This window comes from Hippocampus zosterae, chromosome 16 (assembly GCF_025434085.1).
Source record: "Hippocampus zosterae strain Florida chromosome 16, ASM2543408v3, whole genome shotgun sequence".
NCBI lineage: Eukaryota > Metazoa > Chordata > Actinopteri > Syngnathiformes > Syngnathidae > Hippocampus > Hippocampus zosterae.
This window is the reverse complement of record NC_067466.1, coordinates 14,026,197-14,050,549: the sequence shown is the minus strand read 5'-3', so window position 1 is coordinate 14,050,549 and position 24,353 is coordinate 14,026,197. Positions and strand designations below refer to the sequence as shown.

General features: G+C 43.7%; 5 protein-coding genes across 10 annotated transcripts; 4 read left to right on the top strand and 1 right to left on the bottom strand.

Annotated features, from left to right (window-relative positions):
• Nucleotides 1–258: 258 nt before the first annotated feature.
• lipia (lipase, member Ia) lies at nt 259–5,186 on the bottom strand. 3 transcript variants are annotated; one of them, XM_052046769.1, is made up of 11 exons: nt 4,898–5,185; nt 4,291–4,376; nt 2,943–3,313; nt 2,740–2,848; nt 2,226–2,327; nt 2,064–2,153; nt 1,809–1,976; nt 1,376–1,465; nt 1,120–1,228; nt 767–937; nt 259–700 (listed from the first exon to the last, which is right to left on the bottom strand). In XM_052046769.1, the coding sequence occupies exons 2-11, from the start codon at nt 4,364–4,366 to the stop codon at nt 616–618; spliced, it is 1,371 nt and encodes a 456-aa protein (XP_051902729.1). In that variant the 5' UTR covers nt 4,367–4,376; nt 4,898–5,185; the 3' UTR covers nt 259–615. The 3 variants fall into 3 exon arrangements, with proteins under 3 accessions (XP_051902729.1, XP_051902728.1, XP_051902727.1); XM_052046768.1 differs by having other exon boundaries at nt 767–940; nt 4,898–5,181; XM_052046767.1 differs by having other exon boundaries at nt 259–940; nt 4,898–5,186.
• A 362-nt stretch (nt 5,187–5,548) lies between these two features.
• Nucleotides 5,549–9,656, top strand: pcyt1bb (phosphate cytidylyltransferase 1B, choline b). 3 transcript variants are annotated; one of them, XM_052046780.1, is made up of 9 exons: nt 5,549–6,162; nt 6,257–6,335; nt 7,464–7,563; nt 7,882–7,998; nt 8,089–8,240; nt 8,315–8,393; nt 8,552–8,694; nt 8,774–8,962; nt 9,267–9,656. In XM_052046780.1, exons 1-9 carry the CDS (start codon nt 6,149–6,151, stop codon nt 9,450–9,452), a joined length of 1,059 nt encoding a protein of 352 aa, XP_051902740.1. In that variant the 5' UTR covers nt 5,549–6,148; the 3' UTR covers nt 9,453–9,656. The 3 variants fall into 3 exon arrangements, with proteins under 3 accessions (XP_051902740.1, XP_051902742.1, XP_051902741.1); XM_052046782.1 differs by having other exon boundaries at nt 5,551–6,146; XM_052046781.1 differs by lacking the exon at nt 5,549–6,162 and having other exon boundaries at nt 6,169–6,335.
• Nucleotides 9,657–9,886: 230 nt separating this feature from the next.
• Nucleotides 9,887–14,588, top strand: LOC127588171 (palmitoyltransferase ZDHHC20-B-like). Of its 2 annotated transcripts, none has more exons than XM_052046779.1 (13): nt 9,887–10,041; nt 11,001–11,027; nt 11,112–11,206; nt 11,366–11,486; nt 12,437–12,506; nt 12,674–12,706; nt 12,794–12,914; nt 13,038–13,170; nt 13,251–13,377; nt 13,477–13,563; nt 13,664–13,743; nt 13,845–13,891; nt 13,977–14,588. In XM_052046779.1, exons 1-12 carry the CDS (start codon nt 9,924–9,926, stop codon nt 13,886–13,888), a joined length of 1,056 nt encoding a protein of 351 aa, XP_051902739.1. In that variant the 5' UTR covers nt 9,887–9,923; the 3' UTR covers nt 13,889–13,891; nt 13,977–14,588. The 2 variants fall into 2 exon arrangements, with proteins under 2 accessions (XP_051902739.1, XP_051902738.1); XM_052046778.1 differs by having other exon boundaries at nt 11,342–11,486.
• Nucleotides 14,589–14,718: 130 nt separating this feature from the next.
• LOC127588175 (organic solute transporter subunit alpha-like) lies at nt 14,719–18,257 on the top strand. Its single transcript, XM_052046787.1, has 8 exons — nt 14,719–15,156; nt 15,472–15,623; nt 15,728–15,801; nt 16,172–16,330; nt 16,410–16,521; nt 16,597–16,743; nt 16,932–17,037; nt 17,125–18,257. The coding sequence occupies exons 1-8, from the start codon at nt 15,081–15,083 to the stop codon at nt 17,283–17,285; spliced, it is 987 nt and encodes a 328-aa protein (XP_051902747.1). The 5' UTR covers nt 14,719–15,080; the 3' UTR covers nt 17,286–18,257.
• Nucleotides 18,258–19,356: 1,099 nt separating this feature from the next.
• Nucleotides 19,357–22,815, top strand: si:ch211-244c8.4 (uncharacterized). Its single transcript, XM_052046756.1, has one exon. The coding sequence runs from the start codon at nt 19,584–19,586 to the stop codon at nt 22,062–22,064; it is 2,481 nt and encodes an 826-aa protein (XP_051902716.1). The 5' UTR covers nt 19,357–19,583; the 3' UTR covers nt 22,065–22,815.
• The last annotated feature ends 1,538 nt before the right edge of the window (nt 22,816–24,353 follow it).

Sequence of the window (24,353 nt, the reverse complement as noted above, 5' to 3'; positions counted from 1 at the left end):
GTTTTGTGTTTTAGTTGACTTTCTTTGTTTTCCATGTGTCATGTCTTAATGTGTACAGTCAAAGAGAGGACAAGAAGAAGGCGTAAATATGCACAAATGAGTGATTGTGTGTTTTTTTTTTGTGAGTTTTTTTTTTCCAGACCACTTACACCGTACCTTAGAGCATAGTGTTGTACTTTCCAAATGTGTGCAAAAAAAAAATGCTGTGAAATGAGTCGCTTGTTGGTTGGAATCCATTAAAGGCAGCATATTGGAAAATGCAATCTATACAAATTTTTTTAATAATCCATCCACAAAAATAAATAAAAAATATATATTCATCTGGTCAGTGAAAAATACAATGTATCCTGTAGAAGGGCACTAATAGTCGCATATGAGGCAATGACTATAGTTACATTCACTTTTCGAACACAAACAATACTGTTATGAGATATCTGAAGTTTTGTGTGTGTGTGTGTGTGTTTTTTTTTTAATCTATCTGATTGAGAACTAACCTAATTTTCAGTGGCATCAGATAACCGGAACCGACAGACAGTACATTCGATGTGGCACATTGTGTGTGTGTGTGTGGCCAATTTCAGACCGAGCGGTGCAAGTTTGTCATGTGATCTCGTCTCAGAAGTTGGACTCTTGGCAGGGAAGTGGGGCGAAGGAGACCTCTTTGCTCTCCTCCAGGACCAGGTCGTAGCGACACAGAGGTCTGTGATGGACACGTGAACACAGGTCAGAAGGGCGAGGTATCCTATAAATTGTCAGGTGACTGTACCTGTCGTTGCGTTCCAGATGTGTGAGACGGATCCGGAGAACACGCAGTTTGTATTTGGGTTTGAAAACATTGCCCGTGGAGAACATGAGAGACATCTTGGTCACTGCTTGGAGGTCGGTGTCAAACTGGGCGAACAACTTGGTCTCTGTGAACTTCTTGAAATGGGATGCTCTACTGAAAAAAGATGATAGCATATGCTTATTGTCATGTTTGCTTCAGACCCTTGGTTGTCGGGTTAGCTCAACACTCTTCTGGTATGATGCCGTGATTTTTATTATTTTTTTTTCCAATTTCTAATATGTACCTTGGCTCAACAATCGTTGGGGAAACTCAGCATTCAAATGAAGACTTACTGGTCGATCTTTGCCACAGCGTCTGTCCCATTCCCGTGGAGTTTCACCGTGATATAGCCCCAGTGATCCTCCTCATTCCAAACCACCACATCCAGTTTGTAATTCACCACTGACGGACAAGATGCGATCAATTGACACTCCCGCAAAGACAATGACTATATGCTGTTCATACATTTATATTGGATGTGGGAATGTAAAAAAAAAAATGTGACTCATCGCAACTGATCCCATCTGTTACTTTTCTCATGATACTTACTGCAGAATGGAGCCTTTTCATTTGTGATGAAATAATTTTTGGATTGGCCCAGCTTCAACAAAACGTGCTTCCACTTGTCGATGTCGTATCCTTCATTGCAGGAAAAACGTCAATGAATAGCTTCGAATTTCTAGAAACGATAATGGTGACGCAGTCTAACGATAGAAAAGATGAATCACGCAATCGATGTCAGAGCCAAATATGTATCTGTATGCTTACTCTGTTAAGCTACATCAGAGGGTTAAAATGGTAAAAAAAATTAAAGACAAATGTGTAAGCATGATGAAGTTCAGTTTTAAATCACGTGAACGTCAACCACAAAAATCGACCTGTTCTTAACCTGATAATTATCTGGCTGTCAATCAAATCTGATCATTACTTTTTTTTTGTAAAGCAGAATGAATTCGTACATAATGGATAATTGAGTATGTACCAATAACAGGGCATCCGGCGTCACCGAACTGCTCACAGCTTGTGCATTTGCCATCCCGGAAGTCCTTGAAAGAGCTGCATGGGAAGGCCCTGCTGGTGCAAGTTTGATTCAAGGACTCACAGAAGAGGTAAACTGATCTCTGATGGTCACATTTAAAGTAAGCGGTTCCTATAAAAAAAAAAAAAAGAAAAGTGAAAAGTAAACTTTTGTCAAAACATTTTTTCCCGGGATCAGAAATCAATGAAATGAAGTTACCTGAAAAGATGGTTTTGGGGCAACCGGGCTGATCTGTTCCTCCATTGGCGTAAAAATCAATGTGGCCGAGAGCCCCTCTATAGCCAAGGGCTGGAGAAGCACACGCTTGTGAAAGCAATCGCACAACGTTTATTCTACGAATGAACGTTTTTTTGTTTTTACCATCTATGTCTGTGTGCAGGGCATCTACAAACTGGGCGTCTGTGGGATCCAGACGGTCCTCTGGAGGCGTTCCAGTGAACTGGGGCCCCGCGGGATCCAGCGCTGTACAAATGTCGTAAGTGTCAAAAACCATGACGCGTATATTATTCTCACCCTGGCGTGCAAGTACCACGGATGATTCTTATATTGAAAAACTCTCCGTGATCATGCCTGGCAGTGGTTGTTGACATGCAATGTAGTATATACTGTAATACCCGCGGTTCTCAAAGATTTTATACCACCTGAAAAAATATTTCATGACCGTCATGAGAATACAGTAGCATAGTAGGCCCAAGTGTAAAAAAAAACAAACCAACAAGGCACAGGTTTTGTCCCCAAAGTGTGAATGTATTGTACCTAAAAGTTAAATACAACTGAACTGTACTATGAAAGGCCATGTCAGTGCGAGTGTATGCATAACGCAGATTTTCAGATATTGACATTTACAATTGGATGGAGTGAAAATATTTTTTACCTGTAATTCTTCCGATCGCGCCTTTGAAGTTTGCGCCCACAAAACCAGCTATGTGAGCGCCGAGACTGACTCCTATCATGTGGATGTCACTCAGAGAGGCGCCGTGCTCCTGCAAGGACCATCAATTAAGTCACCATAAAGGCCTCGCTTGCCTTCATAAGTCAGACTACACCTCAGGTGTGACATGAAATTCCGAATTGTACCTTCATCAGTTTAAGAAAGCCAGTGAGGTTTTCTCCGGCTTGGTGCGTGTTCTCCACCGCTTTGAAATAATTCACATTCGCCGCACCGTGGTTCCAGTCCACCAATATGACGTTCATGTCTTTTTTGGCCAAAAGCAGCTCCGTGATTTGGTGAGCCCACACGGGGGGAGAGCCCGTGGGCCGGTACCCGTGGATGACGAAGGTCGTAGGCCGAGACAGGTTGAAGTGAGGGTTGGCCGAGAGGTTGACGTGTGACAGAAATGAGCCGCAGTGCATTGTGTCCCTGGTGAAAAGCAGCAACCTTATCTTGAGGCTGGTCCCGATGATCGCGTGAGCCAGTTCTAAATCTATGAGGTCGGCACATTCCTTAGCTGGAGGGGCAAACGAGACAACGTGAGGGAGATGGTATACATTTAGGACATTATCCGGTCGATGGACACAAAATGTTACATCTTTTTAACATACATTTAAATGGACTTGTCAGTAAACTCTCCGATAAAAGGTAACTCGATACGTATCTCGCTATATTTTGAAGTGAAATGGATTCGACGGTTCGATGCGCTTGAATCTTTTAAATTGAGAAGCGATTTTCCGGTTAAAAACCGATTTTTGTTACACCCTTACCACTCTGTGTGAACTATAAAATAAGTCATTGACATTTGCTAATGCGCTGTAATTAGAATTCAGTCGGAAATTGTCAAAAGGTTAAGCAGCGAGTTTAGTATGACTAAAATAGATTGCAGTGCATTTTTCTGGGTGAGAAATCCGACAAAATTCTCGCGATATCAACATTTGTTTGGGGGTAGTATCAAATGACACGGCTGTACGCAAATAATGGCGATAACAACAGCACAACAATCATTCTTCATCAAAGCAAAGTGTAGTTTCCCGAGCGGTGTGGAATCATGGGAATTTGTACGGGTCAACACAACCACAGAGCCATCAGGTGAGAATCATCATGTGGCCAAGTGGCCCGCATGCACCACAAAATTGGAACATCAGTACGTAGACTGACACGAGGTGCATCTTCTTTCATACTATATCTGATCACTTTTCTATCGTCCAAACCAGAGCATAAATTGTTTCCCCTTTATTTGTTTTACATTTTCAAAAGGGAACGCCGGGGCACACCTAAATAGCGTAAATATTATTGTAACTGGTCATCACATACAATAGAGAATGAAATACTACACATGCTATTCCTGGAATTAAAGCGCACGTACAAGACGTATTTCGACACATGACAGTCGGCTTCTCTTTTCAAAGCATTTTCACAGCTGATGTTAATGTGCACGCATACGACAACAACAACAACAACAACAACAGCGTTTTAAGCACCGGGCCTTACCTTGGCATATATCCGCACTTACTGCCAAGAGAAATGTCAGGAATTGCCACGGGGACATGATTGAGGCCAGCCACATGCAAATTTATCTGGAGTTTAAAGCGCACAGGATTCGAGGTCAACTCAGCAGTTTCATTTCAAATCACAAACATAACATTACCGGTAATACATGATTAATTAATGCATCGTGTAGCCTCACTCCACACAGCATCATAGCGAAGTGATTACAACATTTCTATCTGCAGTTTTCTTCCACTACCCTTTTTTTTTTCTTTGCGTCTTGTATTCTCGCCCATAAGACAGACAGCAGTTTCAAAGTTATAAACATTTTTTTCTCCCCGGTGACAGGCCAGTTTAGTTACTCATCTACTGACCCTCCCACATTGCCACACAGGATCTGGATGTCTAACATTTTTTTTCATTGTCCGCGTCACAGAGCCTGGCATTTTTTTTTTTCCCAAGCAGTGATCTCATGTGTCTTGAAGTGAGAGATGTGCAGAAATCAATCTCTGACTTGGTTCCTGACATGTGTACACAGTTAGGCATTCCTAGTTAAAATCAAAGACTGCAATGAAATGTAAAATCACTGAATCAACTTTCTGAGTCTTACCTTAGTTGTAGGGAAGTCGTCCCTGACCTGTCGGGTCCAAGATTTAAATCTACAAGGCTATCCTGTGTTAATATCCCTACATGTTGAGGCACTGTTCACTTCAGGAAGTCAGAGGAGTGAGAGATACTTGTCCCGCCCGCCTGCTCTCCCCAGGATGGCCACACCCCTTGCTCCGGGTCATTGTGCTCGCAGGTGAAAACATTCTTGTCAACTTACTCCTGGTATGTCTACTGTTTTACTGTATGTATCCATGCACTAGTCAAGTCTCCCATTGGCGTGGTTTTTAGTCGAAGGACATGCCTGTCACTGCAAATTCATTCTTTCAGAAAATTGTGAGTGAAACAGACGAGCCAAAATGAATCACACGAAAAGAATAATTTAAGGACCCAAACTGCCGGTTTATACATACCATGTGCCTTGAAATCAGTACTTCAGTGTCATGACATCGTAATGGAGTCTATATGATGCCGGAGTGTCACCTTTTGAACTGATCTACTGAAATAAATTCACTTTATCCACAATATTCAAATGTAGTGAAATACACCTGCACATAGTGCATTTAAAAAGTCACACTTTTAATTTTAAAAAAAGCACCGTTCCCAAGATGGTTGATCTTTTTGGCCACAATTCCAAAAGGGATTTTGCTCGCAAACAACACAACTCACAACCGAGTTTGTACAAAACCACATTCTTTCTTCACATTACGCATATCTATTTCAGTTCCCTTTCAAAATGTTTGTGTGTCGGTCTTGCTGCTACACCCACCAGAGGACAGTGTTATACCAAAAAAAAACTTGGCATCCAACCACGGGAAGAAGGAAATGCAAACAAAAGAGGCAAATAAACATTGCATCATAAACATTTACAGCCTTTTAAGCAACTCTTCTGAACTACACCTTCAATTTCAACAACCTTTATGAGGTACCAAAACGACTGCATAGACACTTTATTCAACTATATTCAATTATATAACATCACATCGTCCTAATGTGTTTGGCTCCAAAGGCTGACATTTTCGCTTTGCGGCTGATCATAATTGACACTTTCTTGCTGTGTCACGCATCCAAATATGCAATACATTTGGATTAGCTTCTCACAACATTGTATTCTTTGTTTCAGTCTTGCTCTATGTGGAGATATGGGAAGAAGTCAACTGGATGACAAGAACACTCCACGGTGTAGCGGCTTGAACTTTGCTCACTACATTGTAGCGTCATCACTCATCAGAGTCCGGCGGGGCCAGTCAATGGTATGCATACTTGGAGGTAGATAGCGATTTCCACATACTGTATCTGCTGTGCTATACAAAGGCTGTTTGAGGAGCCAGTGGTGCAGGGTTGTCACTGGACACGTTAAAAGGATGGCAGGAAGGAGACGTAACAGAGGCGGCACCAACCAGCAACAGGCCCCGCGGAGTCGAAGAAGAGCGTCAAGCCGGGTAAAATCCATCTCCCGTGGTTCTTGATTTGAATGGATGTTTTGTTTGGGCCCAAAGAAATCCAAACCCAAAATAATCTAGTCCAGGGCTTTCGAACTCATATGAAAACCAAAAAAGAATAACAATTAACTCAACTGTTGTTTAACACTTTCATCGACACCGGTTATTACAGTGGACAGCTTATCATGTTATCAGGTTACTGGTGCACGACAACAGTTAAGTTACTGTCATGAGGGGTTTGAGAACAAGAAAATGTTTACAATACCTCTTTTACTTATAGATTTGAAATTTTGGTACAGATTTTAGAAAGCATCATGGAAGTTGATGTGTTTGATTTGCTTTCGCGGGCCACATAAAATTATCTGGCGGGCCAGATCTAGCCCGCGGGCCTCGAGTTTGACACCTGGTCTCGTCAGTGTGGCAAGAAAAAAAAGGTGAACTTTTAATATTCATTTCGACCTCGGACATAACTCATAAGATGGGTGGGACGATGACTCACTTTGAAACCGGCAATACACGATAGAAGGATGCTAACTAAGCTAAAAGCTATGATGGACAGTCCCTCCTCCCACCCTCTCCAGCCCGCCCTGACAGCACTAGGTAGCTCCTTCAGCCAGAGACTGTTACACCCGCGCTGCAAGAAGGAGAGATACCAACGCTCGTTCCTACCGACTGCTGTCAGGCTGCTGAATAAAAATAGCAACAGTAATATTAATAATAATTAATTGATGTGAAAACAACTGTACATAGCACTGCGATTTATCCATTTTGTATTTATATTGCACTTAATTGAACGATGTTTGTTTGTTTTTTCTTCTTTCTGCCTACATTCTTGCTGCTGGAGGCTGTAAATTTCCCCAGTGTGGGACAAATAAAGGACATTTTATCTTAATAGTAAATAGTAATTTACTCACAAATGATCTCACTCAATGTGAGATCTAGAATTGTTTAATTGAACACAAAGCTGTTACACCTGCAGGAGTCTGTGATTCATTCTGTTGTATAAATAGCAACACATTATTGTACTTTCTACCATTCAATGTAATTATTTTTTTGACAAAAAGTAAAAAATAATTTCCCATGGCATCCCTGTGATTTCTTATGGGTTTCTTATTATCCACTTTCCAGGCTTTACGGGAACCGGCTGCATTTGCCAAGTCGACTGGTTATGAATCCGAGGTCCCCCATGAAAAGCTGACCATAGCCCAGGCCAAGAGGGGCACACCAGGTTCCCACTGATTTCCATTTTAAAAATGGTGTTGTCTGTAGATGTTGGTTTGACTGCAACATTTTATTTACGGCAGCTATTAAACAAAGTTTATAATAACCTCGACTGCTAATCCCGTGTTATTCATCGTTGCGAGGTGGGGAAGCCCTTGGCAGCCATTTTACATTGTCCCTCACGAAGCGAATACATAGATTTTTTCCCCCCACGCCGTTTTTGTTATTTTACGTCTCTACAGTGAAACCGCTGAGATGCGTGGCATACGGTTGTACCAATAAGTCTTTATCAAAAATGTAATTCTTCCTTTCACGTTTCTTGTAGCTAACAGACCAGTGCGCGTGTACGCTGATGGCATCTTTGATCTTTTCCATTCTGGACATGCCCGAGCTCTGATGCAGGCCAAAAATGTGTTTCCCAACACACACCTGATAGTGGGAGGTAAACTGCGACTCTTGCTTGTTTATTAATTGACCTTAGCGTAAGAAAATCACCCGAGAATGGAACTTGCATTTGTTTGTTTGTATGAAGTGTGCAGTGACGAGCTGACGCACAAGTTCAAGGGCTACACGGTGATGACCGAGGACGAGCGCTATGAGGCACTGAGGCACTGCCGCTATGTCGACGAGGTAGTGCGAGATGCTCCCTGGACCCTCAGCACGGAGTTCCTGACGAAACACAAGGTCAAAGGTCGCGTAGTTAAAAAACAAGCCACCTTTTGGATGACGCTTTTAATACTTTGGTGTGACACGTGCAGATTGATTTTGTGGCCCATGATGACATCCCTTACACCTCTGCTGGATCAGAGGATGTTTATAAGCACATCAAGGCAGCAGGTGAGGAGTCATAGTATCACAATAGTTTTCATTTTACTCATGCCATGTACGGTTGGGTAGCACGGTCAGGTGGTTCAGCTCCAGCTCATCTATGGGAAAAATGGCGCATGGATAGCTTGTTCAAGCTTCAACATTTGTCATGTGTGTCATTGTGGCAGGAATGTTCGTGGCCACCCAGAGAACAGAGGGCATCTCAACGTCGGACCTGATCACCCGCATTGTGCGAGACTATGACATTTACGTACGACGCAACCTGCAGAGAGGCTACACTGCTCGGGAACTTAACGTTGGATTCATTAACGTAAGGCTGAAATACAGTATGTTTGATGTATCTTTTTTGCAACCTGAACAGAAATGAACCACCTTTATGTACATGACAGGAGAAGAAATATCGCCTCCAGAACCAGGTGGACAAGATGAAAGAGACGGTCCGTACGGTGGAAGAGAAGTCGAAACATTTTGTGTACAGAGTGGAGGAGAAGAGCCAGGACCTCATCCATAAGTGGGAAGAGAAGTCACGGGAATTCATTGGAAACTTTCTGGAGCTTTTTGGACCAGATGGAGCTTGGGCATGTTTACCTTGACATTCAGTCCTCATAAAAATATTATGCTTGAACAACTATACATATATTTTTTACCCCATATAATTTTGGGGATATTTCTACCTCCATCCGTTCCTTTTCTATAGCACCTGTCTTGCATACTAAAACCACAAAACATATCTGATGAAGTGTCCGATGAGTGGATATGTTGTATTATCTCCTTTAATATACTGCTCTTGCATCTGCTGTTTTTGATCAACATTGTGCCAAGGTATTCTTACTGTTGAATCATTCTAACAAGCTCCACCTTTCTGTTTGTGTCCTCGTGCAGCATGCTATTCAGGAGCACAGTGGACGAATGCTGCAGGCTCTGTCCCCTTACTCATCCCCTCGTGGCTCCCCCAGCAGCAGTCCCACCAGAATGCGCTCAGGCTCTCCTGACTCCTCCTCGGCCTCCTCCAGAACGTCTCCCTCCTCCACTTCACCACCTGCCTCCCCATCCACCCGCCGCCACTGAAATGGGAACACTTTTCTTAGTCAAGGCTACCTCCAAATATTGTGCAAATCTGAACTTGTGGTCTTAATGCTGGATCTAATTTTTTCCCCAAGTATGATTCAAAATATGTCCGAGAATTTCTGCTGATTCAATTCAATGAGAAAGAGCTTATTAAAGGTATTAATTTGTTACTGGTTTATTTAAATTAAAATACAATACATTCGTTGTTGTGGTGTTTTGTCCATTAAAAGGTACAAGAAACAAATGTCAATTTCTATGTACTCTACATGTTGCATGCTCAACCGGAAACCGATATGTATGATAAGACATTTATTTTTTTTGTGGCAAAAGTTCATAAAAAAATCTGCGACACGACTCGGGAATCTCGAGGTCAGTGGGCTTTTGGGATTTGTAGTTTTTAAGTGTTCGACTCGCATGGCCGTGACATCATAACTCCACCTGCTGCCACTGACCGGCCAATACAGATTAAAGATGGCGCCCTCTCGTACTCTGAGGTGCTGCAAACGGGCTCTTAACTGGATACCTGTCTTATTTATTAACCTGGTCGTTGGCTGGTCGTACTACGCTTATGTTGTGGAGCTTTGTGTTTGTAAGTATACTTTATTTTATTTATTTAGTTTATAGTTTTATATGCGTGTATATGTATATTTGTCGTGGAGGTGGATATGCGATGTGTTGACAATTTCCCGGTCGCCGTCAGCTGTTTTTTGCCGAAGTGTGATTTACGATTATTTCCGGGCTTTAAAGTTAGTTTGGTCTTCATTTATTTATTTTTTTTGTATTAGTTTTTTTCCCATTTACTACAGTTTTCCATCGAAGAATTCTAATTTGAGAAATTGTGCTTTTGCGCTATAAGAGGAAGCGTAACGGTATCCTCACGTCAACTGTTATCTTCTGAAACTATGGAAATAAGTTATATCATACAAGTTTAGAAGACAGTTGAAATTCCTTAAGTATTGCATTTTATTCTCGTGTGCTTTACATGGCATTTTCCTCGTATCAAAGTTATCTGACTGACATTAGTACATTAAAAAAAATTAGAAGGCACCTTTCAGAACTTTTCCATCGACTTAAGTGTAATTAAGTTAATTAGTATAACGTTTGAATGATGTATCCCGCCCGCCCCCGGGTGTTTACTCAGAATGTACGAGTTATTTAGGTAAATGTTTCATAAGTAATTAGATTTATTTATTTTTGTCAAACAAGCAGGATGACACTTATTCATTTATGAGAAGACAGGACTGGAAAGCATTCGCTGTCCTTCATTACAGATGGCTTCTTTTTAGTTGCCAGCATGGAACTGATGATACCATTATCTGCATTTCGATGATTTTTAGCTGCTGTGGCCAGGCGAGGGACATCCCTTCTTTCTCAACAAAGCTCTTTCTCATTGTCTTATTGCAAGGGGGGTGGCGTACTGCAAGCGGTGCCAGGCCGCTGCAACATGGTGCCAGGACTGGGTGTCGTGCAATGGGGGATGTGAATTTATGCATTCTTGATGAGCACTAACTGATACTTTTGTCTACTTCCTTTGTGCGTGTTTTGTAGATACAATCACAAACAATGCAGAGAGAAGTAAGCGACCGCGCATGTTCCTTTTTAATTTTTTGTGAGCAAGTATTACATTAGAGTTGCTTCATCTTTGTTTCCTCTCAACAGTCAGCTACCTGGTCATATTCCACATTTTCTTCTTCATGTTCATATGGTCTTACTGGAAGACCATCTGCACCAGACCTGCCGAACCATCGAAAGTGGTAAAAGAGAGATTTTGTGTGTGTTTTGATCTTTATACCTTAGTCGCGCAAGCATATTTTGCCCTGCACTACTCGCAGTTCTGAGGTACAGGCCAGGTGCTCATCTTGGCCCATGTCCGCATGTATGGTCATTAGCACTATAATTTCTTGTACTGTCAGTTCGCCCTGCCGAGAGCGGAGAAAGACCAGTTTGAAAGGGAAGAGCAAGCGGAGATGCAACAGGAAATTCTGAAGAAGGTGGCGAGGAATTTACCCGTCTACACACGCACAGCGGGAGGAGGTGAGGCCTTTGACCGCTATTGTAAACACTGACTGCATTGTAAGCCGTTCAAGATCAGACCACCAGAGAGTGTGCTTGAACAAAGGAAATTCACACACCTCCCATCATTCGTCATCATCTTGACACGTTAGCACTAAACAAAAGCGGTAACTAGCAGGAGCTCATACAAGATGATAAGCAAATACCATTTTAAGAAGAATTTCATAATTTTCAACATTTTGCAAAAACTTAAGGTTACCTGTACTCCTTGTGCCTCCAAATTGGGGGGGAAAAAGAAATCCACAAAATGAATTATTCTTTTCAAGTTATAAGCTATACCTGTTGTTGCACCACCTTTTAGCCACAATTACTGACATGGCATTAATCGAAACCAACAAACATGATAATAATCAAAGTAGTACCTGTTAGAATCTAAAATTGATTATGCACTTTTACATTTTGCTCAGAAATATCTATCTATTGTAATAAGAGCTTGTGTTTTCTTGCTCAGGCGCAGCAGGTTCATGCGTAGCCTAAGCAACATTTAACGGGAAGGCTAATTGGACTCAGGTGCATACGTTTTTCCTCTTTGGGCACACGTGATCTTTTCCACCCAACAGCAACATGTAGAATACTGTCATGTTTTTATACAGCATTATAGGGGTGTCATATCTGTTAAGGGTGGAAGTAGCTCATCACTCAGGATTTGGAAGTCGAGGGTCCTGCTGCGGAGAGAAACAATGTCGTCGGAGAGATACATTTACAAGCAGCGTTGTTTGCGTACCCCTTTTCACTTGGGCACCTCTGTTTATACCTTGCATGTGTGTGATCTGCTTCTCTGTGTGTGGCGCAACACAAAATATATGCCTTTGATTTAAAGGTAATTTTCATATTTACAGGTAATGTGTTGTGGGAAAAAAAGACAAAATGGACGCCAAAAAAGTCATTCTATTTTGTTCTATTCGCTCTAGTCATCCGATACTGTGGCCTCTGCCAGGTGATCAAACCTGACCGCTGCCATCATTGTTCAACCTGTGAGATGTGAGTCGATGGACTTTATTTAAGACTTATTTGTACACATAATTATATTTTAAAGATGTAAATGTTGGATGCCGTTCAGGATGTTCTGAACGGCATCAAGTTAAAATGATATTGTCAAATGATGTGTTAACCTAATTACGCATCTCCCCTATTTTCTGTTGTTCAAGGTGTGTGCTCAAAATGGACCATCATTGTCCCTGGTACAGTAACTAAAAAAAACAAAAACAAACCTATTTTGTTGTCATGTGTCAAGCTTGCAAGTTATTTTTTTCTCCCCTCTTTTTCAGGGTGAATAACTGTGTCGGCTTCTCCAACTACAAGTTTTTTGTCTTATTTTTGGCCTATGCTTCACTTTACTGTGGCGTGATATGTGCTACAGTTGTTCAGTACTTCATCAAATTCTGGTCTGTGAGTACAGACGCTTTTATCCAAAGCGATTGACATTTTGTACTTCCTCACAAGCAATATGTACATTTAGTTTGTATGAATTGAGTCGAGGGTCAATAATTGGCTTTCTGTTCTTCTCCATAGAAACATCTTCCCAACACGCATGCCAAATTCCACATATTGTTCCTTTTCTTTGTGGCAGCGCTGTTTTTCATCAGCATTCTGTCACTCTTCAGCTACCACTTCTGGCTCGTAGGCAAGAACAGGACCACCATAGGTACTTTTTGTATTCCGGAAATGTGGCTTGGCTGATGTCACGCTTGTGCAATTTAAGAGTTTCTTGTTGCTCCTCAACAGAGGCTTTTCGGGCCCCGGTGTTTTTAAAAGGACCGGACAAAAACGGATTTTCTCTCGGCTTCAAGCGCAACGTCGCCGAGGTTTTTGGGGATGAAGCGAAGCACTTCATATTCCCTATTTTTTCCAGGTGAAAAATGTTCTCCTCTAATTTGGAAGTGCACATAATATGGAGACAGATTTAGTACATGAATACACAAGTAACCCTTGACTTTTGATGTGTCGTCAGTCTGGGGGACGGGCATTCTTTTGTAACCAGATTGGTACACATCGATCCTGAACAGGCAAACGGCGTCTTGCAACAAAATGGCAAAAGGTTATTTTAAGTTACTTTAAAAAAAAATCAAACATTTCATTTGTTGTTGATTGTTTTTTGTTGTTGTTGCAATTAATCACCAATGTGACTTGAATTATAGTCTTTCTAATGAGGAAATAAACCCGAATGGGCTGACCAACGATACACAACACAAAGCGGATGGCAGCAAGGAACAGAATGGTACACTATATTTAAAAACAAAAAAAATAAAAAATATTGAAATTGAGTGTCATTCTACCAAGCGGGCGTCTCAATTTTTGGATGCTGTGTTTCTCTGTTAGGAGGAGTCCAAACCGTGTCCGTGGCCATGGAAAGTGAGCCATAGAAGGTATTATCAAATGGTATAATTACTAATTATATCTTGGCGGGTTTTCTCCAGTTTTTTCAAGTACTTTTTCTTTTTCCTTATCCAGCTGACCTCACATGTTGCCTTGACCATCAGCACGTCCACTGAAGCCATCCTTCAGTCCCGATCTCTTAAAAAAAATATATATATATATATGTACCGGTACTTTACATTACGCTACTTGGCACTACAAGAGGAATGTCATAAACCTTTAGACTGCCGCACTCCGATCCAGCGGTTTGCATTAGTTGTTGTCGAAAAACATGACCAACAAAATGGTCATGCTTTTACTCTCCAAGCCAGTGTGTATATTTTACTTCACTAATTCATTGACATGCTATTCAGTATTTTTCTAGCCTCCTCAACTACGTCTCACGTTAGTTAAGCCTCCGTACGCACTGAGAGATGAACGCTGCCAACCCCACGTGCAATACGTCCAAGGAGATTCAGCATAGTGAATCGCTTTTTATTTTTATTTTTTGTCACGCGTAAAAGTATCCTGGTGATTTAAGCTTCACGTGTGAGAACTAAATCAAATTTAACTCGATGAAACTATGATACCAAGTGTCGATTCACTTTTGACACATATGTACTTACTTCCACTGCACTATCAATTTGTGTAAATGACTTCCTAGTACTGTTTGTAACCATAAATATAAAGCACAAAGTGTTGATTTTATGACGGCATTTGAGAAGTCTTTCTTTTGCGTCTCATCTCTGACCTCAGTCCACCCCACACAATGTGGGAGTAATGGAATCTATTCCCCGTTGATTTTTTTTTTTTTTTTACAATTACTTGGAAGGCCCGCGCCCAGCCAAAGTTCGCATGCGCCGATACATTCATTGCCTCGCTTTTGATGTCATTTTAATGACGGTGACTGTCTGTGAATGAATGAGCGACAGTTACTTCTGGAGCTATTCTCGTAAACCCGTCATTTCTTCACTTGTCATCAAGCCATGGCTCCTTAAAAGTAGCCTACGGTTAAAGTACACTTGACTTTTGAACCCATTGCCACACACTGCCATGAGAAGAAAGACTTTTTTTTATTTCCCACCCCCCATCCACCTACCGTCACATTCCAGGTAGAAGCTTGGCTTGTTCAGAGTGTATGAAGTTCCAATAACAGGATTTTATAGGGGCGAAATTTAGGCAAGAAGAATATCGGGAGCCATGGAGGAAGTTGACAACATCACGATTGATCCCGCCTGTTTACAGGAACCTCCTCTGGCTATGGATGTGATCAAGCGTAAGTCTTTCCTTATCAAGCAGGTCAAGTGAATGACAGATTGTAGCCGCGCGGCAATGTGGAGCATCTGAGAGTCTCCGAAGTTTCCCACCGCTTTTAGTCTCTGCTTCTCATCCACCGCAAAATAGCAATTAGCTCATAAGAAGTTTGCAGGAAGAATAATTAAAGACTTTAGTACAACACCACATGGCCTCTTAAGAACAATTGCCATTTTTTTAATGGACTCGGAGAATGCTCTTATGTTCACATAATGTCATTCGCAGTTGCACTGCTTTTTTTTTTTTTAACCTTTGTTTGGTATTTGGTTCTAAACAGAGCTCGATGTGGTCGGAATCTGCCTGTACGCCATGCTCACCGTTATGTCCTGCATATCCCTGCTGCTCTACTTGGAGCAATGTGTTTACATTTATAAAAAACTGCCTTACCCGAAGAAGACAACCATCATCTGGGTCAACGGCGCTGCACCGGTGAGCCATTGCCTCCTAAATTGATCGTCGATCAACCCCTCGAATAGAATGTGTTGAACTAGCACGTCCAAACTTTGGAATGATGGATGATATTCTTATTTCAGGTCATTGCCACCATGTCTTGTTTTGGGATGTGGATCCCCAGGGCTGTTATGTTCACAGATATGACATCAAATTGGTGCGTTATTTATTATTTTTTAAACCTTTGATGTTGAACACTGCGTTCAATATTTTAAATTAACTTATACTGGTATGATTTTCTGTTTTAAACAAAATGTTAAAAAAACCTACTGTACAACTAATGTACTACTGTAGTTGGAAATATGCCCTTGAGCAAGGCACTCAATTGTTACATCATCAACTCCACAACATCGGAGTGAAATCTTGCGTGTCAAGTCCGAGTGTAGTTTAAACCACTCGATGAATCATTACACATGAAACGAGCACAGGTCACATGATACTTGCAACTCGTTAGCATGTTTGCGATACACCACTGTTAGCAACGCATGAATCGGGGTGGTTACTAAAACGGCGATGTATTTCTGTAGTTATTTTGCAGTGGTGGTGTACAAAGTGCTGGTCCTGTTGATCGAGGAGTTGGGGGGCAGCGATGCGTTTCTGAAGCGCTTTTCCGGGAAACCCTTCAAGATCACCACGGGGCCTTGCTGCTGTTGCTGCCTGTGTTTACCTCGCGTACCCATGTCACGGTACTGACGCTGAACGTTTTGATCCGACTTGACATCTGCAATGGCGTTAAGTGCCACTGCTTATTTTATCGATTTGAAGGGGCATGCTGTTCCTGCTGAAGTTGGGTGCACTGCAGTACGCCATCCTAAAGACGGTGCTCAGTGTCCTCTCCATCGTACTGTGGACAAACGGCAACTTTGACCTCTCTGACGTAAGAGGAGTTTGATTTTCCTGCTTCATCCCTGAACTGCAAGCGATTTGCACACGAACCGTTTTTTTTTTCCAGCTAGAGATCACCGGCACTGCAATTTGGATCAACCCGTTCATCGGCGTTCTCACCATCACCTCTCTGTGGCCCGTCGCCATCGTGTTCATGAACACCAACCACCTTTTACGCAGCCTCAACATCGTGCCAAAGTACGCCATGTACCAAGTGAGTAGAGAACGAGCGGTTGGCTATGAATGTAGCGTCTGGCCAGTACGAATTTCAGTGGGACGAGTACAATTCCCTGTCGTGTGCAAATCGATCGACGTATGCTGCGCGGATGTTACCCAACTTAAACACGATGCAAGGGCTGCTCGGTGCATTCCGATCACCAAGTGCTTGTTTTTAATCCTTAGCTAATACTGGTATTAAGTCAACTGCAGACATCCATCATCAACATCCTGGCTCTGGATGGAACCATCGCCTGCGCCCCTCCCTTCTCTTCGCAGGCCCGTGGATCCAGTGAGAAACATTCCCACTTCTCTATTTTTGTCCTCTCCTTTGGCGTGATATGGACCCAATCAATCCCTTTCTGTCTTTTGCCCGCAGTGCTGAGTCAGCAGATGATGATCATGGAAATGTTCATCATCACCCTGGTCACTCGCTTCTTTTATCGCCGCACATATGAAACCCTTCCCTCACCGGCACATAACCACGACCTCAAGGACGGAGCCCCCCTGCAGGTCGTTCACATGGAGCATGACGTCTGAACGAGGGGAGCTGAAGCGCCTTTAACCGAGGTACCACCGGTCCAATTGGATGTGGGGCGAAACTACCTCATCTGTCACTCAAGGGGGAGAAAAAAATATTTGCGTTATAAGTATTTCCTCAACGCTGTATTTGCTGATTTCATCTACAGATAGTTCAGGATGAATCAAGTCATTTTACATAATTGTTGCAAGAAAAACACACTGTGTACTGGAATCCCTTGACTATGGATACTCAAACTCATATTTAATACAAGAGCCGCGTCAGCAATTATGCAACAATTGACGCTGTCATATGATAGAAACAACGTGTTCATTATTGTCGCTGCATCATACTCGAACATATTTCCCACTTCGACAGGACCAAAAGTACTATATTAGAAGTATTTGTATTGTATCATTGCGTTTGTCATACAATCTTTACAGCACTGAAAACGATCATCATTAACTTATTGTTGAATTCATACCACTTTGTTGTCTTTTAAAAAGGCTGAATTTGAATACCGCTCTTGTGCTGGATCTCGTGTAACGACTTAGCTTAGGACATCACGGGACGTAATACCTCTGATTACAACCATAAGCCCTGGCGCTATATTTTGTTATAGTGTAATTAATGAACGTGAATGCAATCAAGCAGCGTTTACCTGGAGTTAATTCGATATTATTTGATGGCTCTACGTATTGAAGATCAAGCGTTGGTTCTGTGTTTAAGCCTTTTCAATGTGATGTTTGTCTTCATATCTATGCAATGCTCCCACCAAAACTTCTGTTGCCTCTGGGATGAAAAAAAAAAAAAAAACGCCACCAAAAGTTTATTTAAAGACTGCTGACCCAATTAGTACAAAGCGGGAAATATTTTGTGCTGCGGATGAGGTGGCAGCTTTTTTCTGCTGTTCCGCTAATGGCCAAAAGAGAGCGTGTTCCACTTCAAAGCCTCATGCACTGACCTGAAAATAAAAAGATCCATCACTCTCCCCCTCCACCTCACATGCCTCATTTATAAATCCGGCAAAGTTGAAATGTTTCATCAAAAAACTGTTTTACATTCTTACTTAATATTCGGTTTTACATTAATCTAATGCATATACAGGTATACTTACACACCAGTTTTTCTATTCACTTGAATTTCCAAAACAGATACTTTCTTGTTTCCTTCTAGCTACTCCGCATCAGTTATGCAATCTTTCTCATGACTCCATTGTGTTCAATTTTGGTTCCAAGGCTCGCTTGTCTGCCACTTTGAATTGGATTTATTCGTTCTAAACATAACATGAAGACCCAAGCCTCGCATTTTCTTTTCAACCTACCGGTATATATTCGACCACACCTCATCGATGGATAAACAATAGCTCTTGGTTGTATAACTTCAGAATCTTTTCTTCATATTTTGTGTACACTGGATATAAAAGTCTACACACCCCTGTTAGAATACCGCTGTTTTGTGAAGTAAAAATGAAACCAAGATAAATCGTTTTAAAACTTTTTCCCACCATTAATGTGACCTGTAATCTGTGTAAAAAAAAGAGGAAGTCAAAATAAACAACTAAGATCATGTGATTGTGCAAGTGTGCCCACCATCTTCATGAGTGGGAAATGGTTGGGTTCAGAATGAACTAATTAGGTATAAACTCATGTAAAATGGAACGTCGGACTTCAAGAATTAGTTTGAAAGAGCAGTCATCGTTGGCACAAATTCTTCTGGCTTCTCCTCGAAAGAAATGTTCAAAAGTTTAAGAGGTTTGAACGGCTGAGTGGACTTTTTCTATCCACTGCATGTAGCCTGACTCTGCTTCTCTCACACAGTTGATAAGAAAATGGCCATTTTACTCAGAATGAAGCTTCAGTTAATGATATCGATTATGCCCGTGGAGATATTTGACCATCTCGTGATCATTTGCAAATTCCTATTAATAACCTAATTGTTTCTGCGGTTTATGTAAACAGTCGTCAGGCGTTTTGGAGAAAGAGAGAACATGTCGATGACAGCCCCTGGCTCTGCATTGCTGACGAAAGCAGCTTACCCCCTCAGTTGCCATGGTAACTGGGGAGAGGAGCCAGGCAAAAGCGATTCAAAGGGGAGGGGCTTTCGAGGGAGAACGAGAGGAGAAAGCAATTGGAGGGACAGAGGGAGGGGACGCGGACAGACGATAACATAGTAAACGTGGCGAGGCCAACGCAGGTGAAGACGCGCTCTTTCGACGGAGACAAAGACAAACTCGGATATAAATGCTCCGACTGGCGAGTCGTGAATAAGAACGGCATCGAAAGAGGGGAGGAGACGTGGGGTGACGCAGAGGAAAGATGGATGTACAGATGGAGAACGCGGACCCCCCGCCTTGTGAATCCCAACCAAGTGGAAAAATAAGAAAAGGATTCAAGCTGTTTGGTAAACGCAAGCCCGGCAACATCTTTTCTCTTAAAAACAACAAATCGCCCGTCACCAGGAGCCAAACCCTCGACGGATTACCCGAGGGCGCCGCGCCTGACTCCGAGCATGAGGCGGACAAGGAGAAGGCGCGGGAGGTGAGTCAAGGAGACGGCGAACATGCGGCGGAAGAGCCGACGGGCGAAGATGGCGTCCTGGCCGCCGCTCGCAACTCCATCTCGTCGACCGGTTCGACCAAGACCCTCAGTTTTTTTTCCCGGCTGAGGGGAACCCGCAGAGGAGAGGGGGGCCGCAAAGTCCACACCGTCTGCCAGCCATCGACTCGACAACGGCAAGGGTTGAAGGGTCTCTTCGGCAGTATGAAGTTACGCCCGAAAGACGAGGGCGACAAGGTGGACGCTCCCCCGAGCCCACTCCTCATGTCCTCGCGCTCGAACAGTGTGGAAATCATCAAAGAGGACATCGGCCTCACCCCCAAATCGCAACCTCGCTCTCTGGAGAGCCCAGACAAAGCGAGCAGCGAGAGCTCCCTGACGCAAGCAGACGACGAGAACAGAACTGAGAAGGACGTGGGACCCGTTCCTGCCGCGGAAGCTCCGGCGGTGCCCGCAGAGAGCAGCCTGGGCTCCTTGCTGGACGACATCTCCTCGCTCCTCACCTTCGAGTCCATCTCAGGAGGAGACATCATGGCTGACGTCAAGGCCGAGTGGAGCAAAGCCAGATGCGGCCCCGGCCTGGAAGCACCCGAGCTCTCCGCATCGCCCACTTTTCCTTCATCCGGACCTGCCGCCGCTTGTCCTCTGACCTCCACCTCTCGCTCACCGGCGGCTGCCGGCGGTCATTCCCTGACTGATGTGACAACCTCAACCTCGTCTTCTGTAGCTACGTCGGTTGCGACCAGTTTTACCAAATCCTCCACACTGACAACTGGATCAGTGAAACCAACTTCAGACTTTTCTCCGGCCTCGGAGCAACCTTCTGCCGGGATTACAATAAAATCACCTCAGCCAACCGCAAATGCAAAACTTTCACCGAGCCCTCCCACAATGGCCGCCGCTTCAATCACAAGGCAAACCATACCGAGCACGACTCCCGTGAACCGGGCATCTCTGGACAGGACGCAAGAAAGCACTTGTAACTTTGGCGACATGGCTTCGTCAGACGCAGCAACTCCCCCCGTCCCTTCCCCTTCTCCAACTCTTGCCTCCGTAAGTAAACCTCCCGCTGTAGCTGCATCCCGTAAACCCGCCCCCCTTAGTCCGTCTTCCCCTGCTACCTGCACTCGACCCGATAGCAATGTTCACTCTTCCTCGTCCACCCAACCTCAAAATGTAGCTCCAAAGGTGGAAACTGCGCCCAGTCCTGTTCAAAGTCACCTTCCTTTCATTTCCCTCCCCCCAATCACCGCAACCATTTCCAAACCCGTACAAACGCCCAACCAACCGCTGTCCAATAGGATCTCCGTCACGCCAGAATCTCCCCAACCTGAGCCGAGCCCGACCGCTTTTACAAGTTTCTCTATCGCTAAAAAATCTCCCGTGCCTTTGGATAGCGCTGTCGTTACACTTTCTAAAGAACTTCGGACAACCGCAGTCCAGAGTCCAGTTCCCACTCTGCCCCCTGTGACTGTATCGAAAGACCCTCCTGTCCATGAATCTTTACTTTCTAGTACTAAAGATCCTCCTGTTGCTGGGCCAACCTCGACCGCCCTGACCCATATTTCCGCGTCAGTGCCCAAAAGCCCTGCCGCTCCAGTCCGGATTCAACCGAAGTCGCCCGACCTCCCTGCCGCTTCCCTCCTCGCCACTCCCCCCGCGCCTTTGCCAAGCGACACCGCAGCATCTAACGAGATGAGCGGCAATGAGCCGTCGACAAATGGACGGTTGTCTCGCTCGAGTAGCGCGGAAACACGGACGGTCAAAGCGGAGGAACAGCATAATGGCTCACGCACGGATGTCCCCAAAGAAAGGAGGACGCAAGTAAGGGCGCTTAGCAAAATACCCGTGGTAGGAGGAGGCCGCGTCGGAAAGCAACCCGTGCGTGACGGCCAACGTACCGATGACGATTCAAGCAGGGACCCGCCCACTCCGATCGAATACGACGGCCGTCATTTGGACTTTCATAGCACGGGGAGCGGAGACAAAGGTTGCGGTGTCGAGGTCCGCGTGGCCACCTTCAAACCCAGCCAGGGGGAAAGTCAACCGCCGCACCATTCGAAGGCCCCCGCCGGTGCTCCGCGTGACTCCAAGATCCCCGTCAAGCACGGTGCGCAGTCTCCACCCGCATCCCAAACCCCTCAAGCGAAAGAAATCCCTCGCACCAAGATACCCGTCTCCAGAGTCCCGGTTCGCAGGGTGGCTAATAAACCTGCAACTGCCGGTGCCGTGAGAAAATAATAAGGTACTGTGACACGCCATGCCCGTTCTCCAAAGACTGCAACCGTATTCCCCCCCTTTAACGTCAACGTTCATTGTCACCAACCGGCTTCACAAGACCACAAACTACAGGAAGGAACAGAAATTAAGCACAAACATCTAAAACACAAAGTCGCAGAAGGGTCAGGATCAAATCTGAGCTATAAATCAAGATAAAAAGTTCCCTTATAATGCCCACACACAAAACACAAGTTGGACCGGTGCCTTTTTTGAAAGGTTTCTTTTCCTACAGGTTTCAATTCAGTCTTTTCTACACTCTTTTCAACTTTTGTTACACAGACGTTTTGTAGAGGCCGTCCAAAACCTTCGATTTTCTTTCCGGGACCACTCTTGTTTCTATCGAGAAACCACGCAGCTCCTAATATACATTCCGCACCTAGCTGGGGATCGACCGCATGTAGCAGAAAACGTGCCGTTTTATATTTGCACTCGTCCAATGTACATACTCTTATGTGTTTGCCTGCTCCTATATAATGATGGGTTGATCACGTGGCGAACAAAGGGAGAGACTGGGACTTTGAAACAGGGACGGAAAGGACTCGGCCGCCATTAACGGCTGGCTCCGCGGACGTTTTGAGAGGATGCAGTGATGTGTTTTTGCAGTTTGTATATTGACACATATCCTCATCCTGCTTCTGCTCAATCTGTGTGCATATAGTCTGACCGATGTCGTTTCCTATTTAATCAATAAAATGAGATGTGTACTTGGTCAGTTTATGCTGTTCAAGCGGTGGGTCGGCATGACATTTTTTTTTTTAAAGCGGTTTAATAAAAGAGGATTTATGAAGTCGGCCGGATTATCTCTTCTGCTAATTTAATATGGAAGGAAATGACATAAGCCTGTCATTCAGGAAAAGATAAGAGCATATAAAGATTTTTTTTTAAGCTTGGTTTCACTCTGACCTCCTCGCAGAGCACGATTGTGACAGCGATCGCACTGCGAGTTCACTGACCTGAATAGAAAGCACATTAATGTCAACTTACAACCTGGCCAATCCGCTGCGAGGGAACGCGCTTATCACGCTAGCTCACTAACGGGAAGTGTTTGGAAATTGGTGTCGTTGCTATTCGTGGTGCGTGTTAGTGTGTTTGTGCATCTTTTTTAATCAGTGGCGAACATTCTGCGGGGGAAGAGTTAAAATGGAAAAACAAGGCATACAACACATTTTGAGAAGACAAAAAGACAATTGAGGAGGTCTGGTGCTAAAAAAGAGAACACATCTCCCACACAGCAACAAGTGGTTATTTGTTGCGGCCAATGGCTATTAAATATTTACACTTTAAGAGCATGTTGAAGTAATGCCTCTCTGAGTCAAGATTCTAATTACATTATACACTTGGGAAATGGATGGCATGGTTCCCACTGCGGTTTGCATTAGGAAACTCGTTCAGGAAATTTCAATGAATGTCCTTTTTGTCGGGAAGCTTTTCACATGATATCCCGCTAATGTCTCTTTCTCGCTTATAAGTCATGACTACAACCGCATCGCTGCCAAGTCGAGCCACACAAGACATCGGGCTTGACTTTTAAGACTCATTGCATAAGCTTTGACAGACAATCAAGTGTTTGTGCGCTCCCAGTGCGGCACGCTGATTACATGGCCCATAATGCACTGGGACAGCCACCCTGGTGCATCTCGTGTTTTGAGTCTGCATCTGCCCCCGGAGAGAGATGTGCCTCTTTCGAGCCTAATTTAGCATGCTTCATTCTGTGTTTCCATGACAACCCTTACTAGGTCAACCAATGGAGGCCGCTGGCATCGATAGGAGGAGCACATGAGTGCCTTGCTTACTCACTAAAAAGAAAACTTGCACTCATTAACAATTTGCATGATTGAAATAAGGCACGCACACACACACACACACACACACACACACACACACACACACACATTTCAGAGCACTCAGCTGTGGATTTGACCTGATTGTTTGTGTGCGTGTGTGTCCAGGTTTAATTATGCTAATCATTATTCATTTGCCCGGAGCAATAACGTGTCACATCATACTAGTAAATCAAATAACTCATGCGCACATTATTATTATTTATGCCTGAGATGATGGTCATGATGACTATTTGGCTCATCTTGCCATGGGATATTTAATACATTTTTTAAAGAGGAAGAACCATAAAGGCAATGGTCGGAAGTAATGACGTGAAAATACTTAATTAAGATAAGTAAACCTCTATTTGTCTCACAATGGAGAATTCCCAATTACTGCACTTCTGCTAAAGTGCATAGTGCGAGTTCT

Bases quoted from the DNA above. Each gene is read 5' to 3' on its own strand.
- lipia (XM_052046767.1), bottom strand. From the start codon at position 4,366: ATGTGGCTGGCCTCAATCATGTCCCCGTGGCAATTCCTGACATTTCTC. The intron at 2,154-2,225 runs GTAAAAACAAAA...GTGCTTCTCCAG, and splicing joins CCTGCACACAGACATAGATG to CCCTTGGCTATAGAGGGGCT. The intron at 941-1,119 runs GTAAGTCTTCAT...ATCTTTTTTCAG, and splicing joins GCTGTGGCAAAGATCGACCA to TAGAGCATCCCATTTCAAGA.
- pcyt1bb (XM_052046780.1), top strand. The intron at 7,564-7,881 runs GTTCCCACTGAT...CGTTTCTTGTAG, and splicing joins GGCCAAGAGGGGCACACCAG to CTAACAGACCAGTGCGCGTG. The intron at 8,695-8,773 runs GTAAGGCTGAAA...TGTACATGACAG, and splicing joins TTAACGTTGGATTCATTAAC to GAGAAGAAATATCGCCTCCA.
- LOC127588171 (XM_052046778.1), top strand. From the start codon at position 9,924: ATGGCGCCCTCTCGTACTCTGAGGTGCTGCAAACGGGCTCTTAACTGG. The intron at 11,028-11,111 runs GTAAGCGACCGC...TCCTCTCAACAG, and splicing joins CACAAACAATGCAGAGAGAA to TCAGCTACCTGGTCATATTC. The intron at 12,915-13,037 runs GTGAGTACAGAC...TCTTCTCCATAG, and splicing joins ACTTCATCAAATTCTGGTCT to AAACATCTTCCCAACACGCA.
- LOC127588175 (XM_052046787.1), top strand. From the start codon at position 15,081: ATGGAGGAAGTTGACAACATCACGATTGATCCCGCCTGTTTACAGGAA. The intron at 15,157-15,471 runs GTAAGTCTTTCC...GGTTCTAAACAG, and splicing joins GGCTATGGATGTGATCAAGC to AGCTCGATGTGGTCGGAATC. The intron at 16,331-16,409 runs GTACTGACGCTG...ATCGATTTGAAG, and splicing joins CCTCGCGTACCCATGTCACG to GGGCATGCTGTTCCTGCTGA.
- si:ch211-244c8.4 (XM_052046756.1), top strand. From the start codon at position 19,584: ATGGATGTACAGATGGAGAACGCGGACCCCCCGCCTTGTGAATCCCAA.